Here is an 18,257-nt window from a genome sequence, read left to right as displayed (position 1 = left end):
TTGCTTGTAATAATCTAATTAATGTGTGTGCAAGTAGACAGTTATGAGATTTATTCATGTAACATGTCACCTCGTTGATGAATAAGCATTTTTCTTTTTGAAGCGTGAGATGAGTTTGGTAGGCGGGGCCTGTTTTAACCTCAAAAATTGTTTTTTAATATTTAAAGATTTTTATTAAAAAATAAATAAACTATGAATAAATCTCATGTTATACTATTTATAATTAAAATAAAAAAAATAATATTTTCAAGAGATTCTATCAAAATTGATTTCATATAAGCATTTTAAAAAAAAAAAACTGTAGACAAATAATATAAATTGCATTAGTATGTAGAGTGAGTTTCATGTGAGATCGTCTTACTGATCTTAATCTGTGAGACATGTCAATTTTACTCATATTCACAATATAAAGTAATATTCTTAGCATAAAAAATAATATTTTTTCATGGACAATCTAAATAAAAGATCCGTCTCACAAATATGACTCGTGAGACAGTCTCACACAAATTTTTGCTTAGTAATGTATTTGTCACATGTCGGCTTACTGTGTTTCTTTTTTATGCTATCCACCTTTGATGTTGTGATGTGTTTCTCTCTTTAATCACCAAATATATTCTTATTTATTTATTATTAAATAATCTGACCTCCGAAATTTCAAAATTTATTGAGGAAAAACAGAGAATAAAAAGTTTAGCCTAGGGATGCTATGAAATATTAGAAGATTTTTTTAGTTATAATATTATGTAGGATTTTTTTGTTTTAGAATTTATTTCTACTTTTAAAGATCGAGAGACGTGATTATTTCATTGTCATAGGTAAAGCATGCGATTGGTCCAAATCTCCATCTATTCTATACACAAATTGAAATATCTACAGATTTTTTTTAAAAAAAATCCAAATTAAATCGGAGAGAGTCCGAATCCAATTCCAACTGGTATGAACCCAAAAGTTTCCCATCATCATCATCAATTAATAAACACATTCCAGCTCCAAAAAGTTCGCGCGAGAGAGGGAGGCACCGCCATTGATGTTGGTTTCTGTGATAATAAAGAAACACATTTTCTGATCGAGAAACATCGGAGGAGGAGCTTGGGATTTTTCGGGCTGGGTTCGTAAGTAATTAATTTTGTATTTTCGTTTTGATCATCAAACTTTTAATTTTAATAATTTATGCTAATTTGATTTATTGTTTATACTATCTGAATTGGGCCAGTTGATTTTTTTTTCCTTTTTTGCAAAAAGCTCAGGCTTTGGAATTGTACGCAGCTTTGTGTTTCTGGGTCCCTGGTAGAAAAGGGACACAATTCAGTTCAAGGGTGTTGGTGTGTGTGATTGCTGATTGAGTTCTTTGTTTTTTGTGAATTTTCTTCCTTTTCAAAACTACGCGTTCTCTGCATGTGATTTTGTCGTTAAATTTTTATTCTCTGGATTGGGAACTGAGATTTAGTATATCTGTTTTGTAATGCTAGCTCTGGTGTTGGCATGTTTTCTCGGATCCATTCTATTTAGAGTTATTTCTGTTCTTTTTCTTGATGGTTGGTGTGGGCATTGAGATAAAGGTTCATGTGATTTCATTGCTACGTTTGTCCGGCGATTTCCTGGGGAAGAGATACTCCGTGATAAACTGTGATCTGTTTTCGGGCTGTCGCTACTCTTGTACAATTGTACCTTAGCTTTTCACCAATCAAAATGGTGCTATATAATTGTGCTATGTAACTGTTGTAAAGTTTATGTTTGCTTCTCTTATTTTATTTTATGGTACCATATATAAGAGCAAAAGAGTGTTTCGGCAAAATTTGGAATTCCATGTCCTTGTTCATGGTTTCGCCACTTTCATTTTAAATAGAATAGTTCTAAAGAATTTTATTATTATTTTCGCTGTCCAGGATTCTTTTCTTGCTGCTCAATGGGTTATGCAAATGGATAGTAAGCGCTCAAGGGAGGCAACCACTGGTTTCCTTTGGGGTGATATCAGATGTCCAGTATGCTGACATTCCTGATGGTCGTTCGTTCCTTGGCGTCCCACGGTATTACAGGCATAGCTTGCTTGTTTTGCAAAGAGCAGTAAAGAAATGGAATGAGCAGCAGCTGAAGTTTGTAATCAATTTTGGGGATACTGTTGATGGCTTCTGCCCAAAGGACCAATCTCTATCTGCTGTCAATAAAATTGTCAACGAATTTAGTATTTTCAATGGCCCTGTATATCACATGATTGGCAATCACTGTCTCTACAATCTCCCTCGTGAGAAGTTGCTTCCAATTCTAAACATTCATAATCGTGAATGTCGTGCTTATTATGAGTTCTCTCCAATTCCTGAGTACCGATTTTTAGTGCTAGATGGTTATGATATCAGTGCTATAGGTTGGCCGATGGATCATCCAAATACATTGAAAGCCCTAAATTTTCTGAAGGAGAGAAATCCAAATTCAGATAAGAATAGCCCAAATGGCCTTCTTGGGCTGGACCGAAGGTTCCTTATGTTCAATGGAGGAGTGGGAAAAGAGCAGATGGAATGGTTGGATCGTGTCCTTCAAGATGCAACAAAGTTAGACCAGAAAGTTATCATATGCTGCCATCTACCTTTGGATCCTGGAGCATCAAGCAATGAAGCACTTTTATGGAATCATAAGGAAGTGATGGATTTGATACATCACTACAAATGCGTAAAGGTCTGTATCGCAGGGCACGATCATAAAGGTGGATATTGTGTTGACTCCCATGGTGTGCACCATCGAGTTCTCGAAGCTGCGTTGGAATGCCCTCCCAGCACTAATTCCTTTGGTCATATCGACCTTTTTCACGATAGATTGTTACTCTGTGGTACAGATAGAATGGGAATGACGGAAATGGTTTTCAGCTAGATAGAGAGAAGGATGTCAGACTTGTAACTCTAGTGCTAACATATTTCATTAGCAGTAAGTTTATTCTAAAAGATGCTGAAAGGTTCAGATTAGTCTCTTTTACTTCTCCATTCTCCTTGTAACCAACCTACCACTCTGCCATCAAATATGCTGGATATTTAATTTTTTTTCCCATTGTGTACTGATGTAGTTTGCGAACTTATACACGAATAAAATTTCATATGCTATATTGTTCATTTGTTAGTGCTCTTAGTTATATCAGATATAGATTATAACACTCCCAAAAGACGGAAAACACATGAATCAGCAGCGAATTAGCAAGTAATAATGCATCTAGCTGGGGTTGGCAATCTTGATCCATGGTTTATTGTGGATATATCTACCTTAATTATTTGTGGCATCCATGGAAATAAATTATTTTTGTTTAATTAAGGCGCGTCTAGATTTCAAGAAAAGCTATGATGTAAATTCTATGTTCGATAAATTAAAATTTTGAAATTTTAGATGGGGAAACTTAAAGTTTAAAACAACTGCGTGTATTTCAAAATTTTATATCCCCTTTTCTTGGATTATTTTGAATTAAAAGATGATTAATAACCTGGAATTTTTTATTCCCTTCCCTTTTCATCCCTAGAATTTCAAGAAAATAACTTAAGATATGATAAGAGAAGAACTATTTGTGTTTGTAAATTTCTGTAACCAAACATATATAACAAACTTTAAAAACAGCCAGGCACATTATGCAGGCACTAATTGTGAATTTTCACTCTATTATTTCCCTCTTTACTTTAATGACGTGGTAGAAATATTGAATTTTCACTCTATTATTTCCCTCTTTACTTTAATGATGTGGTAGAAATATTCCATAGAAAATTATTTGCTTGATACAACTGCAGATTGTTGATAAAGAAGCAGTTGAGGAAGTGAAATCAAATCGAGATATACCCGATGTCAGGCCAGGTTGTATTGTCCAGCTTAAAGTGGTACTGGTTTTTCCCTCACAATAGTCACGATAGTGCATTTTTTCATTGTCTATCTTTTAAGACTTGATTTGTTTTCTCGTGATCTTGCCATGGCAGGAAGTACCAGAAAACAAGAGACGTACTTCAATCATAAAAGGTATTGTAATAGCTAGACGAAATGCTGGTCTACATACCACTTTCAGAATAAGACGACTTGTTGCAGGAGTTGGCATTGAATCTCTATATCATCTGTGAGTATGCATTTCCGGGTTGTCAACCCTTCATTTGGTTATTTTCAAATACGCCTGTCATTCTTGTTCTGGGAGTGCTTATCAGAGAAAAGGTTGTAAATTTCTCGTAGAGTGGTACAAAGTATGGGGTTTATTATTGGTCTGGGGAGCGTACTAGCCAAGATCGTTATTCTGTGCCACCATTACACCCTGTTGCCACTACTTCGCTTTTGGAGTTAGTTCTCAGAATTTAGATCTATTTTTAGCATTTATACTTCCACAAGAAGCGCTCAAATCATACGATTTAAAGAAGTCAGAAGTATTTTTCCGGATGTAAGCTTTGAGTGCTTTCCCAGAGGTCCTGGTTTGACTCCAGCTTGTGATAAGACCTTTGGTCATTTAATATAATATTGATCCTATTTGCTACTTTCAATTTTCTAAGCTTAAGCATGGCCTGCTGATTTTCTTTAGTTACATCTTTCGTGCCTTTTTCATTGATATCGGTTTGATTTATCAGTTATGCTTATAAGAATAGACTCCAAGATGTAAATAATGTTCACATAAAATGATTTCTGTAGAACCACTCTCTGATGATTTTCTCTAGAATTGAGTTATCTTTCTCTGATACTGCCACGAGTTAGCGGCTAAATGAATGGGTGATGACAGGTATTCTCCCAATATAAAGGAGATAAAGGTGTTGGACAAGAAGAAAGTGAGGAGAGCCAAGCTTTATTATCTCAGAGATAAAATGAATGCCCTTAAAAAGCAGTGATCAATGCATCTGAGAAGCAAAACTTCCTGTCTGGAGATAGTGGAGATGGAAAAGGTATATTAATCGCTGAATGGTGGGGCTGCGTTGATGCAAAACTCACATTGATGTTTGAAGGAAAAAGCTTTAGTCGTGTTTATTACTGTCCAACGACTCGATCTCTTAGTACACACGACTTATTAGGCAATCAACATGAGGATTCAAAATATCTGAAAAAATAATGGAATTCTTGGATGCTTCCAGTCTGTTCATTGTTGCTGTCAAAGCACAAGTACTCGAGCATTTTGAGTTTGTAGAGAAAATTTGTAAACTTTAGATAGCATTCTCATGTGGATTCTTATTCATTAAAGCTTTGTTTCTTACCATTTACTGTAAAGTGGCTTGTTAAATGCTTTAAGATAGAATTCCGGGGAAAATACGACTCTTTCTTGATAATGAAAAAGCAAAGAGCAAAAGTATCTATGCATGCTTCTGTCGGCTACTTTTATGGGGTATCCGTGTAGCTTTTCATTTGACAAGAACTGGGGTATTGATTGGTTCAGTTTCTCCGTACTTGGAACATAGTATTTTGAAATATAATAACATAATAATAATAATAGAGTTCTTAGAAGGAGAGATAAGGGTTAAATTGAAAATAATAATCATTTTAACAATTGTAAAGGGAAAGGTTACGAATTTATTTATTGAACACTAAAACAGGACACTTAGACTTTAGTTCTTGTTGCTCTCGATAACTTTTTATGTTGTACAATATTTTTTGATTCGTTTTGACGCTTTGGGATTCAACTTGTTTTAAACAGACGTTTCTTGATTTAGCTGAGTTTCATATTTTGACTGATGCTGGGTATGGAGACATTCTTGCAGTTGTAGTGTGTGTTCAATGTATTGTACTGAACTAAAGACAGATGTTGAATGAAAATTCTGAGGGCTGGTAACCAACTTATCCAGATCACATGATGGCTGTGACTCTCTATGCCATGTTGCTCTTCCTTTTTAATGCCTACCAATATTTTCTTGTGTAATGTTTCCTTTGATATCATAATTATGATCTTTTTCTTTTGTTTGTGTGATAATAGAATTAAGTTTATTTTCAGATGCATTTTTTTTGTTAGTGAAAAAAATATCAGTTGGACATTCAAGATCGGGGCCATACAGATAGTCTAGATAGCCGCATCTTACCTAGCTGCCTTCGGCTATGGTTATTTCAAAGCAATCGAGGAGGGCTCGTCGAGCTGAGCCGCGGTAGTCCCACTCTCGAGCTACTACGAATAAATTTTATTAATCTTGTCTGTGAAAGGTGTTCAGCTGTTTGAAGATGATGAACAGTAAAATTATTAATATAAGTTTTTAATTAAATATAAGATAATAACTATTTTAGGTTCCACCGTGACAATTAAAATGAAGATATAATTCATTTATTTAAGCAAACAAAAGTTTTCAGTTGTTTTATAGCCGTACAAATTTGTTGCGTTCTGGTATGAGAACACGTCAATAAAAAATAATATCTTTTATGTTAAAATATTGGATTATTATTACAGTATCCTTATAAAAGTAATAAATTATTTTCTTTTTTTTTAAAAAAAAAAAAGCCAGTTGTAGCTATAAATTTTTGATTGAGTCTCATGTGAGTTTCACGGATCATAATCCGTGAGATAGGTCAAACATACTCATATTCACAATAAAAAGTAATAATCTTAGCATGAAAAGTAATATTTTTTCATATGTGATCTAAATAAGAGATCCGTCTCACAACTACGATCCGTGAGATCGTCTCACATAAGTTTTTGATTCAGTTTTTTGAAGTTAATATCGCTTCGCATATTAATTTTTTATTAGTTAATTAAAAAATAATTCTACTCAAAATATGACATGAAACTAATAGAATATTACATATCAATGTAAAAAAAAAAACTAAAAAAACTAAAAAAAGTTCCATCGCGGTGATGAAAGTAATTGTCTTTTTTCAGTTTTTCCAAAATGAAAAAAAAAAAAATGAATAAAAAAGGGGAAGTTATTGAAAAATTCCCAACCAAAAAATTTCTTTGGCTTCACTCCCTACCCACAAAATTGTGGTACTATGTCATATAAAATGTGGTACACTTCATGTGGAAATGTGGTACACTTCATGTGAAAATGTGGTACTAAAAAAGTACCTAGGGACTGAACACAAAAAAAAATGGCGGCTGGGGACTGAACCCAAATTTCCCGAATAAAAAAGGGCCTGAGCCAGATAGAGTTTGCTTCTTCATTTCGATCAAATCTTTTTCAATGTTCCCAAATCCAACGTATGTGCGCACAACATACGTAGATTTCTTATATAAATAAATAATACCCAGAATATAAAATTCCAATTCAAATCTGGCAGAGTTAAGAAATTCTTACACATTTTTATTCGTATTCGATATTTTTAATCTCCTTGATCGATTCCGATTCGACTGTCAACTAGCTGAATCAGCCGTAAATACTCCTACTTTTCATCATTTGATAGATCTGAATCTGAGAGGTCTTTTGTTTCTGTAGTTTTTTAATTAACTGAGACAATGCCACAAGATTCCGCGGCGGAATCCGACCCGGACGATTCCGATTCCGAGCCTGAGTTTGTTGAGGTTGATACCTCTGGTCGATACGGTCGGGTGCGTATCCTTCTTACAGTTTCTCTCAATGCTTTGATTTAGATATTTTTTATGTACATGATCATAGCTAATGGTACAATTTATAGTTTGAGATGATTTGCGTTTGCGTTAGGGGCTGAGTTTTCCGTTTGTCGAGTTTTTGAAGCGATCAGCTTTCTATCATCATTTATTCGTTTATTCTCTGCTTGCTGATTTGTTTCGATTTGTTATGATGCAATTTTGTAGTATAAAGAAGTGCTTGGGAAAGGAGCTTTCAAGAAAGTGTAAGCTTTCTGGAATTCACGCTGCTTCAATTTATCTAATTATTAGTATATGTATTCATGCTTTTTTTATGCTGACAAAATAGATATAGGGCATTTGATGAACGGGAAGGAATAGAGGTAGCTTGGAATCAAGTTAAAATTGCTGATCTCATGAGGAATTCCGTTGATTTTGGGAGGTTGTATTCCGAAGTTCACTTACTAAAAACTCTCAAGCACAAAAATATTATCAAATTCTACAATTCTTGGATCGATCCCAAGAACGAGCATATCAACTTCATAACCGAAATTTTCACATCCGGGACTCTGCGACAGTATGTTTAAATTTAAGCGCTTATTTGATTTATTGAGTCAGCTGTGGATGGTGTATTGGGAGCTGAATCTGGTTTCTGTTTAGGTATCGGAAGAAACACAAGCATGTTGACTTGAGGGCACTGAAAAATTGGTCAAGACAAATCCTGGAGGGCCTTTCGTATCTTCATAGCCATGACCCACCTGTTATTCACAGGGACTTAAAGTGTGACAATATTTTCGTTAATGGAAATCAAGGGGAAGTGAAAATTGGTGATCTAGGACTTGCTGCTATACTTCAACAGGCACGTGCAGCTCATAGTGTTATAGGTAAGGTTTGATTTACTTGTATTCTTAGTGTTTGTATGTGGCATGCGATAGTTGTTTATATTTTGAAGGCAATGATGTATTGTAATTTTGCTAACAGGCACACCGGAATTCATGGCTCCAGAGCTTTATGAGGAGGAATACAACGAACTTGTAGATGTATATGCTTTTGGTATGTCCTTGCTGGAGCTAGTGACCTTTGAGTATCCGTATGTTGAATGTGCTAATGCTGCTCAGATATATAAGAAAGTGACAGCGGTAAGTAGTTTGTTACTCTCGGTGTGATATTTGAATCTTTTCTATAATCAGACATTTTGTTCCCTTTAGATTCATTCCTCAGTACTAGTTCTTTATGGGACCCACCTTGTGGTATTGGATGTCAAAAGAAATTAGTCCCTGACAAAATAAAGGTTCTCTTATCAAAACAAATGCCTAAAGTTATGTACACTTTGTCATTGTTGTTCATTAGAGTACTTCTCTACGGAGCTATGTGGATCTCCCATTTTGATACTCGATGTTGTTGAAATATTTTTTTGTGATATAAAACGCTCAACTCATCTCCATCCCATTGAGATGGATCAGCATGGAGTTTGTCATATATTTTTCCACTTTATTTGCATGGTTTATTGATTTTCTTGTCGCTCTAAAACTATATTATTAGTGAGATCCATAGCTCTATGATTTTGATGTTAATAGCCTAGAAGGAAGTAAAAGTAAAAGTTTATAGCTTCTACTTTTATGCAAATTTTAATAGCCACAATTTGGATCGAGGAAAGTTTACTTGTATTTTTCTTAACTTTCTTTCCTGTACCCCGCAACCACATTGTTTTTCATTGTTCCACTTGAGCAGGGAATAAAACCTGCATCATTGGAAAAGGTGAAGGATCCGGGAGTCCGGTCTTTTATAGAGAAGTGCATCTCAAAAGTCTCTGAGAGGTTGTCGGCCAGAGAACTTCTGATGGACCCATTTCTCCTACCTGATGAGGAATCTGGAAGTAGAGATCGCTGGTTGCAATCCCAACCCTCGGATTCAGGTACATGTGACAGGTTTCTGCTGTTTCTTGATTAGAATTCTATCATCCTTCTCGGTTTTTGACACTTCATATTTGAAGATGACAATGGCAATCAGCTTGACCAAGGAAAATCCCCTGAAGACTCTATGCCTGAGGGAAGTCGAGATTTCACAGTGCAGGGTCAAAGAAAAGACCATAATACGATCTTTTTGAAACTTCGAATTGCAGATTCATCAGGTTATGTTTTTTTCCTTCTCGGCTGACTAAGTTCTGTGTTTTTTCACAAAAATTCCTCACTGGTGTAATTGGTTTTCTTCTTGAGCAGGTCATATTCGAAACATTCACTTCCCATTTGATATTGAGGTGGATACTTCAACTGCTGTTGCTAGTGAGATGGTTGAAGAGCTCGACCTAACTGAGCATGATGTCTCAGTTATTAGTGCAATGATTGATTCTGAAATCCGATCCCATATTCCTGATTGGGCTCCTATAGAAATCTCTGGCGATAATGTTAGTGGTGAGATTATTTCAGAAAGTGGTGAATCTGGAGCTCTGGATGATGCTTCCCCCATTACTAATGATTCTGGCCCATTTGTTCTGGAAAGATTACCATCCGGCCGGAAGTATTGGTCTGATTCTCCCAAAGCTAGTGGGGAAACCTCACCACTTAGGCCTGGGCCATCTACCTTGTTGGCAGAGTCGGTAGCCTCTGTAGACAGCTTGTCTGAAGAAAATTTACGATCTCCTAGTGGCCATGGAGATATGAACCCTGACCATTTTACTTCCTTGCTCGGTCATGTGGAATATTATTCTGATTGTGAGAGTAATGTAAAAAAGGAAGCAAATTCTGGACCCCCTGATTCAGAAGTTGGTATTCCTTACAACCGTTCTTTTTCGTTTGAGAAAATCTCAATACAACACGAAACAGATTCAACTAACGTCAGAATTATTGTTGATAAGCTAGAGCATCTATTGGATGAGCAGCTTAGGGAGCTGGGCGATCTTCATAAGAAGCATGAACTAGCTGTTATGGATCTTCTGAATGACCTTCCCCAAGAGACTCGTCAGGAGGTTCTTAGCATCTGCCATCAAAAGCTATGCGAACATAAATGGCACCATACACAGTACAAATAGTCCTTTGTATTAAAGTTCCTGGTCGATGTAAGTCTTGCAATCTGCTATTTCTAGCTCACCCGTAGGAAATTAATTTGATTTGTTCTTTAATCCTGTGATTTTCATCCTTATCATGCGGGGTTGAAGATGTTCCAGAACGGACAATGCTTCTAACAAGTGATAGTGGCGAAAAAACTAAGGTCGGTTAGAAAGACATTTATTGTGGACCTGTTCTTGATCCAGCTTTTTGCTTATAGCTGCTCTTGTTGAAATGGACCCGGAAAGCCAGTATTATAGCACAAACATGTAGGACATGCTGCTAGGTGATATATATATCATTAAATATTTATCTCATAGCAAACTTGAATGCCTTCGATATATTTCTCTATATTCCACAGATCCAACTTCTCGAAAAGTATACATGTAAATAGCTACATCTTTGTGTATTAACAACATTACACGCTTGTCTGAAGAGACTACTTGTTATTTTGCTGGTGAGATTGTACGAGGATGATGGGAAATTGTTTATATTTGTTTTTATCTAATCTGTGCTGTAAAGAAATATACGTTGGCATGGTGTTATTGTGTGGTGTTGTGTTTCTTTGCAGTTTATCGTTGTAACCAATTCATTGAAGCCTTTTATCTCTTTCTTCTTATTTATTTTTTGGTATCATTTCTATAATTTACAAAGCTTGAAACATATTCACGACGTTTGAGCCTGTATAGATTATTGTTTAGTATCTTGTCTTACACTACAGCCTGTTTTTGTACAAGATATTTAAGGGGATGTATCTTGTGTGGCCCAAATATTCGAACGTGGACCAAAAGTAGACTCAATTTATTTTTGGGCTCTGCTGTCTTGTGCATCTCATTCAAGTCTCTTTTCTTCACGTGAAAATGACCAATTTACATGAAAGCCGAGTTCGTCATACCAGGCTGCTAGCTACTTCATACTTTTTTGTAAAACTTTCCAATGAAACGAATAATGTTAAACTCTTGAATTTAACCTAGTAAATTTATTTGATAGGTACTTTACAATTTAATACAAAAATGTAAATATTATTTGATACTATCCCACAGTTTGCTTTATGCTTTTGGTAAAATAGCGACGGTGATTGCAAAACCGTCTATACTTCAAGGTTAATAATATTACCGTCACTATTAGCGACGGTGTTACCAAAACCCGTCGCAAACTGTCTATAAATATACTCTCTTTCCATTTTCATACACATCACTTTACAACACTTAAATTTTTTTTCTCTCACACGATTTTAGTTTCGACTTAAGTTAACATTTTCGCTTTAATTTTTTGTAAATTTTTAAGTGTGTGTTAAGATTATTAATATTGTTAGCATAATCTGATTCTAAGTTTTTTTTAAAAAATTATTAAAATTATTTTTTTTAATGAAAATATTAAACCGTCGCTAATATTTTGAAAATCCGTCGCTACTTAGCGACGGTTTTATAAAAACCGTCGCTAATGTCAAGTCAACGTTACCCCTAACGCCAAACTAACGGTAAGGATCAATTCGGGAATATTTTGAAAACATGAAGGATTAATTAAGCAGTCAAAAATCACAAGGGACTGAAATGGGAAAAGCGGTTAACGAGAAGGACGAAAATAGGTATTATCCCGAATCAGACGAAAGGCCGTATTTGCTCTGCCAAACATACAACACACACTCACACACTCGTTATCCCTCCAAACCCCATACCATCTCTCAATCCCCACTCTCATCTCCTATACTCTCAGCTGTCGCCGCCCATGGCATCAATTTCCGCTGCAGCCGTACCCTCCACTACCGCCACAAAATTGGGATACGCCTCCGCCCCTTCTCTCTCGAATCCCATTTCTTCAAAACCCACCAAAGTCATCCTATCCTCTTCCTTCACACCCTCCTTATCCGCTACCCTCTTCCTTCAACCCGCCACTGCCACCAACGCGCCGCTCCGACGCTTCACAATCCGCGCCGCGCGTGGAAAATTTGAGCGGAAAAAGCCACATGTCAACATCGGCACCATTGGCCATGTCGACCATGGGAAAACCACCCTCACTGCTGCGCTTACCATGGCTTTAGCTTCCGTCGGTAACTCTGCTCCTAAGAAATACGATGAAATCGATGCTGCCCCTGAAGAAAGAGCTCGTGGGATTACTATTAATACAGCTACCGTTGAGTATGAGACTGAGACACGACACTATGCTCACGTTGATTGCCCGGGACATGCTGATTATGTTAAGAATATGATTACTGGAGCTGCCCAAATGGATGGAGCGATTTTGGTGGTTTCTGGGGCTGATGGACCAATGCCGCAAACGAAAGAACATATTTTGTTGGCGAAGCAAGTCGGGGTTCCGAATATGGTGGTTTTCTTAAATAAAGAAGATCAAGTTGATGATGAGGAGTTGATTCAGTTGGTGGAGCTTGAGGTAAGGGAGTTATTGTCTTCTTATGAGTTTCCTGGTGATGATATTCCTATCGTTTGCGGTTCTGCATTGCTTGCTTTAGAGGCCTTAATGGAGAATCCCAAGATTAAGAGAGGGGAAAATAAGTGGGTAGACAAGATTTACAAGTTAATGGATGAGGTAGATTCTTACATTCCTATTCCTCAGAGGCAGACTGATTTGCCATTTCTGATGGCGGTTGAGGATGTTTTCTCGATTACGGGTAGAGGGACTGTGGCTACCGGTAGGATAGAGAGAGGGACTGTTAAGATTGGTGATACTGTGGATCTTGTGGGATTGAAGGATACTAGGTCCACGACTGTGACAGGAGTTGAGATGTTTCAGAAGATATTGGATGATGCCATGGCTGGAGACAATGTTGGGTTGCTGTTGAGAGGTATTCAAAAGCTTGATATTCAGAGGGGTATGGTGCTGGCAAAGCCGGGAACCATCACTCCGCATAAGAAATTTGTGGCAATTGTTTATGTGTTGAAGAAGGAAGAGGGTGGAAGGCATTCCCCTTTCTTTGCAGGATATAGACCTCAGTTTTACATGAGGACTACTGACGTGACAGGGAAGGTGAATTCCATTATGAATGACAAGGATGAGGAGTCAAAGATGGTGATGCCCGGTGACCGTGTCAAGATGGAGGTTGAGCTAATTATGCCGGTTGCTTGTGAGCAGGGAATGAGATTTGCCATCAGAGAGGGAGGCAAAACTGTAGGCGCGGGTGTCATTCAGTCCATTATTGAGTGAAGTGGATGATAAATGGAGGACCATGGATTGATCTTCACTTTGTAGTGTGTATTTCAACTAATGATATACTGGTGACCATGGATTGATCTTCCCTTGTGAGTGCATGCATTTTCATTTAATTGTTATAGATTATTCCCTTTTTGGTTTACTTCTGTTATGCTTTAGTGTATTAGTTTAGCTTAAGAACATCGATGTAATAATTCAATTAAAGATCCAAGTTGTTTTGCTTCCGTTCTTACAGCAACTTATAGTCACCTTGTTAAGTGATTCTGTTCTGGGAAATGTGAAATTTAAATAAATAAATAAATAAATAGCTGCAAGTAATTTGAGAACGCAGCTTTGGAAATGCTTAGGGATGCATCTAAAATGAGTTTGGTCTGTCCCATTTTGCCTTTTGGCGAGGTACAGTTCTAGAATTTTTGAGATTTTTCTTGTTGCAAAACTTTGGCATTCCGATCATTGTGCCATATTATGGCAGCAGAATGAGGAGAATATGAAAGCTAATGATTTTGTATGGAATATATGCTATGGTCTTCCTGAAATAGCTTTTTTGATGCAATATTTGAACTTTTATGTATATTTCAGGTACAATAAATGCTTGATAATTAGTTGTTTGTGCCCGTGAATTTGTTACCGATATTCATTTGGTCACTCACTTGGTTCAATGTTTACTGATCAGTGCATTATATACCTTCTTTGTATGAAAGCCGTAACAAAGTTTGCATCCTTGTATATCCGGGCGAATCCTTCCATATATCAGCGACAATGGAAAACTCTTTCATTGGCTCAGGAAAACCCTTGAGCGATGTCCCAACTGCTGCTTTGGTCACGACGAAAAAGAAAGATTAAATAAGATGTGGTTCTTGAAGAGATGTTTTCTGTTGTAGTTCCATTTTCGTGCCTCCTCTTATTTGAAATCTTGAATTGACAGGATAATTCTGATTATAAATGAAATATATCTCAAGTTTCAAAAAAAAAAATATACAACACATTTGCACAAAGTTATTTGTATGTAACTAATTAATTAAAATTTGTAGTGAGTTAAAAAAAACAATATATAATTTATTTCAAATAATATTTAATCGAAATATTCTATCTTTTGGGTTTTAATTTGAAAATAATAAAAACTAACGATGAAGTAGTATATAATTTTAGAAGTTATATATGTATCTTGTTCAACCCAAACTTGAGGTCTAGGCCTACCATCCCCCGTTACAGTGGAAGTTGACAAACATGCAGCTTCAACAAAAAGTTGAGCATAATATGGTTTGCTCAGTTATTAGCCTCAACTAGGTAAAAGAAATTGTACAACTTATGATACTTAATTTTGATAATTGAAATTCAAAGAATTCAAAGGCACCTATTCAATGACTGTAGCTTATACTTGAGGAAGATTTCAGGCAAGTTGGTTTCACTGAGTATTATATAATTTTAATCTGAAGGACTACAGTCACAGAAAGCTACTTTCTCAAAATTATTGCCAATTGATTCCTTCTGGATCAGGATATCACAATAACATGATTCCAACAATATGATCAACATATGAAATTAAAGAAAAAACATAGGATGCTTATTGTGGTCTGAAGCTGCCCTGTATCCCTGGAAACAACTCTGACTCATGCTTTTCATTATCATGAGAAATTGCAGATTTCCATCATCTTGTAGTTGCTGTCCTCTGTTTAAGGTCATTTATGTCCGTACTCTTAACAATGTCTAAGCATGTATATTCAGGCCCTCGGGGACAGGAAGACAGTAATTTTCCGATCTGCTATATGATGGCCCATTTTGGAAGCTAAAGCCCCAAATTTCTGATAATATCGATTCCAATACAGCTAAAAATTAAAATCTATGCTTGGGTGAGGAAATATGGTAACAAAAATATACGAAAAAATTAAAGTTAAATTGTATGAAAAGGACAGGGGACATACCAGCTTGCCACTTTCAGACAACCATTTACTGAACAAGGAATGTGCATTAGCCTCGATCAACTGGCACCGTGGCAAGAACGGGTGGCCTAATTATAGACAGTCCAACACATAACGGTGGAACCCGGGCTCTGATACCATGTTAAGATTGGAACTTGAACCTAACTCAACCCCAAAAACTAGCTCAAGAGAGGATTGTCCAAACCAATATATACAACTCTCAGGTTATCTATCCAACCGATGTGGGACAATTAACACTTGCTTTCAGATGATTTCTTTTTACTCTATATAAGGTGTCTATAGTCCACTCCATGCAATCAAGGTACGAGACTACAAGTCATCAGACTAATGATGTTCCTACAGATACATTATTAACTATCTAAATCAATGGATGAGGATTCATATTTTAAGGCCTTTATTGAATACAAAGCAATAAAGAGGTACTTATAAGCCACTGTGAAAGGACGCCTATTCCAGATGGCTGGTCTCCTGCAGAAGTTGAGAGAGAAAAGAAGAATGGAGGAAGAAGAGAGTTTGCTTATTTCACAAAATTTTGTTATCAGTACAAAGGTTTTCTTTTCTCTCCTTTTATGCACTTCAAATGTCCACGTGAAATTGTTTAAAAAATTTCAAATTTGACCCACGCCTATGGCAAAAAAGAGTGGCTTATAAATCCAATAGATTACACCACCCAACAAGTAAGCTTTTTGGGACGGTATCTCTATCGGGTTTATAACTTATAACATAACATTGATACTCTCGTTGAGAGTCGGCATAGCGGAAGAGGCGACCTAGAAAATGGCTATCATCATATCAGTGTGGATAAAAAAATGGTAGACTGGACTAAGATGCGTGACAAATATACTGAAAAGTGAGTGAAAGACGTCTAGAATGAGTCGCCACAGATGTCGACTTCTCAAGAAGTCGTACATCTATATATTAAACTAATAAAGAGTGACATATAAACCCAATAAGTACACCACTCAATGGTCAAGTCTTTTGAGATGATACTCTCTTGAGTTTATAACTTAACGCCCAGTTCTTACGATCAACTAAAATCATAAAACTGACCTGAAAAACATCGATGACGAGTCTGACTTGCCAAGTAGAATATCGTGATTTTCAACCCACGTGTCTGCAAACAACAAACCATTTGACGAGAAAAGGAATCAGAGTTTATAGCTCCATATTAATTTTCAAGTACATTAATGCAAAAACAACAATCGAGGAAATCCTCCTTTCATTCCCAGGTCTCTTACTGAAAAAAACAACTTTGAACCAATAAAACTGATTTAAGAAAATAATCAGCAATACCTGTATCACATATACATATCCTTTGTACATTATCTACAAGAAATGAATTATCCATAGGAACCGGGATTGAGCTATCAGCATATCTCATGCTTCTCTTTTCGATCATACTACATACAAGAAACCCATGATTAATAAAGAAAGAACGAGATGAGAAAAGTCTTGACCTACAATATTCAAACAGAAAAATACAAATGCCTAAATGAAGAAGTTAAATATCACCGAATTTCACCTTTCGACTGTTGACCTGACATCATCAAACCGAGTTGTACTGGAAGGTTTCAATAAAACTTCAACTGGGACAGCAATTAAAAAATATTAGGTTAATCTCGAAAATACATTCCACGGTTGGAATCAAAGATTAAATAAACTAAACATATTTTGCAAATTTAAATTGTTTTAGCTTGCACCTGAAACGAGGACTTTATCTTCGTTGTATATAGGCGGATCAGGAGGGCGAGCAGATGGTGCAGCTGGTGGGTCAGTAACAGAAACGTCTTGTTCGAGAAACTGGCATTCGGCAGGGTTCTGCGTGGTGATATCCATGGGAACACTCGTTTCAGCAGCTGTCATAGCAGGAAATCGGAGAACTTGAAAATGAAGATCAGATTGCAGAAACACTAATCGATGGTGTGAATTGGGTGTTTAATTGAAGACCGAACGATTTATTATTATTATTATTATTTAAGAAAAGAATGAGAACATTAGTTTAGATAGCGAGATCTTACTTATTTCATTTCACATATATAATTTCAAAAAAAAAAATGGATCTTATATATATATGAGCAAATCTTAGTCATACATCATATCATAGAGACAATAACCACATGAATAAGATGAAATAAACTGCGTATTACACGATGAAAATATTTTCATATCAAATCGATCCATATAAGGTCGAACCAAAAATCATTATATTATATAAAATAATAAAAGAATATCATAAATAATATATTTTAAACTTTAAATATGTATATAAATAAATTTAAAATCTAAAACATACAATAAAATTGCTTAAATATATAAAAATTTATATTCACAAATTTTAAAATCTAAATAAATATATACATATAATTAAAATATTTTATTGTTATATATTTTTAAAAACAAAAACAATAAACTAAATAAATTATATTATTATTATTATTATTAAAATAATATTTTTAACAAAATCTAAATTTCAAATAATCATGTATATATTAACAAAATATTAAATTTAAGATTTACAAAAATAATTTCTCAAAAAATTAAAAAAAATTCGGATAATCGATTGATTAGTCAGTTCGACTAAACGTAAAATGATTTTAGGATGTTTTGCACCTGATCCATGACCGATTTTTTGTCAAACTTTCCGATCTTATC

The 18,257-nt window shown here is 35.6% G+C and overlaps 5 protein-coding genes across 7 annotated transcripts; 4 read left to right on the top strand and 1 right to left on the bottom strand.

The window, feature by feature from the left end:
• The first annotated feature begins 892 nt into the window (after positions 1-892).
• On the top strand, positions 893-3,098 carry LOC140835067 (manganese-dependent ADP-ribose/CDP-alcohol diphosphatase). Of its 3 annotated transcripts, none has more exons than XM_073200393.1 (2): positions 893-1,112; positions 1,887-3,098. In XM_073200393.1, exons 1-2 carry the CDS (start codon positions 937-939, stop codon positions 2,860-2,862), a joined length of 1,152 nt encoding a protein of 383 aa, XP_073056494.1. In that variant the 5' UTR covers positions 893-936; the 3' UTR covers positions 2,863-3,098. The 3 variants fall into 3 exon arrangements, 1 of the variants encoding a protein (XP_073056494.1); XR_012118806.1 differs by having other exon boundaries at positions 921-1,108; positions 1,887-2,035; XR_012118807.1 differs by having other exon boundaries at positions 971-1,322; positions 1,887-2,035.
• Positions 3,099-3,590: 492 nt separating this feature from the next.
• Positions 3,591-5,188, top strand: LOC140835066 (large ribosomal subunit protein bL19cz-like). The gene is made up of 4 exons (XM_073200392.1): positions 3,591-3,617; positions 3,759-3,845; positions 3,942-4,075; positions 4,721-5,188. Exons 1-4 carry the CDS (start codon positions 3,603-3,605, stop codon positions 4,824-4,826), a joined length of 342 nt encoding a protein of 113 aa, XP_073056493.1. The 5' UTR covers positions 3,591-3,602; the 3' UTR covers positions 4,827-5,188.
• Positions 5,189-7,127: 1,939 nt separating this feature from the next.
• On the top strand, positions 7,128-11,102 carry LOC140835065 (probable serine/threonine-protein kinase WNK3). The gene is made up of 9 exons (XM_073200391.1): positions 7,128-7,456; positions 7,682-7,719; positions 7,803-8,030; positions 8,114-8,337; positions 8,435-8,592; positions 9,185-9,368; positions 9,447-9,584; positions 9,673-10,508; positions 10,608-11,102. The coding sequence occupies exons 1-8, from the start codon at positions 7,364-7,366 to the stop codon at positions 10,479-10,481; spliced, it is 1,872 nt and encodes a 623-aa protein (XP_073056492.1). The 5' UTR covers positions 7,128-7,363; the 3' UTR covers positions 10,482-10,508; positions 10,608-11,102.
• Positions 11,103-12,101: 999 nt separating this feature from the next.
• LOC140835064 (elongation factor Tu, chloroplastic) lies at positions 12,102-13,889 on the top strand. Its single transcript, XM_073200390.1, has one exon. The coding sequence runs from the start codon at positions 12,226-12,228 to the stop codon at positions 13,657-13,659; it is 1,434 nt and encodes a 477-aa protein (XP_073056491.1). The 5' UTR covers positions 12,102-12,225; the 3' UTR covers positions 13,660-13,889.
• Positions 13,890-15,847: 1,958 nt separating this feature from the next.
• LOC140833611 (pachytene checkpoint protein 2 homolog) lies at positions 15,848-17,564 on the bottom strand. Its single transcript, XM_073197945.1, has 5 exons — positions 17,306-17,564; positions 17,128-17,191; positions 16,899-17,005; positions 16,656-16,719; positions 15,848-16,073 (listed from the first exon to the last, which is right to left on the bottom strand). The coding sequence occupies exons 1-5, from the start codon at positions 17,466-17,468 to the stop codon at positions 15,956-15,958; spliced, it is 516 nt and encodes a 171-aa protein (XP_073054046.1). The 5' UTR covers positions 17,469-17,564; the 3' UTR covers positions 15,848-15,955.
• Positions 17,565-18,257: the final 693 nt, after the last annotated feature.

Source organism: Primulina eburnea, chromosome 6 (assembly GCF_022965805.1).
Source record: "Primulina eburnea isolate SZY01 chromosome 6, ASM2296580v1, whole genome shotgun sequence".
NCBI lineage: Eukaryota > Viridiplantae > Streptophyta > Magnoliopsida > Lamiales > Gesneriaceae > Primulina > Primulina eburnea.
Note: the sequence above shows the minus strand (reverse complement) of the source record. Positions and strands in the feature narration are given on the sequence as shown.

Coding starts and splice junctions, on each gene's coding strand:
- LOC140835067 (XM_073200393.1), top strand. CDS start 937: ATGAACCCAAAAGTTTCCCATCATCATCATCAATTAATAAACACATTC. Junction 1,113..1,886: donor GGATTTTTCGGGCTGGGTTC/GTAAGTAATTAA, acceptor TTCGCTGTCCAG/GATTCTTTTCTTGCTGCTCA.
- LOC140835065 (XM_073200391.1), top strand. CDS start 7,364: ATGCCACAAGATTCCGCGGCGGAATCCGACCCGGACGATTCCGATTCC. Junction 8,031..8,113: donor ACATCCGGGACTCTGCGACA/GTATGTTTAAAT, acceptor GTTTCTGTTTAG/GTATCGGAAGAAACACAAGC. Junction 8,338..8,434: donor TGCAGCTCATAGTGTTATAG/GTAAGGTTTGAT, acceptor TTTTGCTAACAG/GCACACCGGAATTCATGGCT.
- LOC140835064 (XM_073200390.1), top strand. CDS start 12,226: ATGGCATCAATTTCCGCTGCAGCCGTACCCTCCACTACCGCCACAAAA.
- LOC140835066 (XM_073200392.1), top strand. Junction 3,846..3,941: donor GTATTGTCCAGCTTAAAGTG/GTACTGGTTTTT, acceptor TTGCCATGGCAG/GAAGTACCAGAAAACAAGAG. Junction 4,076..4,720: donor ATTGAATCTCTATATCATCT/GTGAGTATGCAT, acceptor GGGTGATGACAG/GTATTCTCCCAATATAAAGG.
- LOC140833611 (XM_073197945.1), bottom strand. CDS start 17,468: ATGACAGCTGCTGAAACGAGTGTTCCCATGGATATCACCACGCAGAAC. Junction 17,006..17,127: donor GTCAGGTCAACAGTCGAAAG/GTGAAATTCGGT, acceptor TCTTGTATGTAG/TATGATCGAAAAGAGAAGCA. Junction 16,720..16,898: donor GATATGTATATGTGATACAG/GTATTGCTGATT, acceptor TGTTGTTTGCAG/ACACGTGGGTTGAAAATCAC.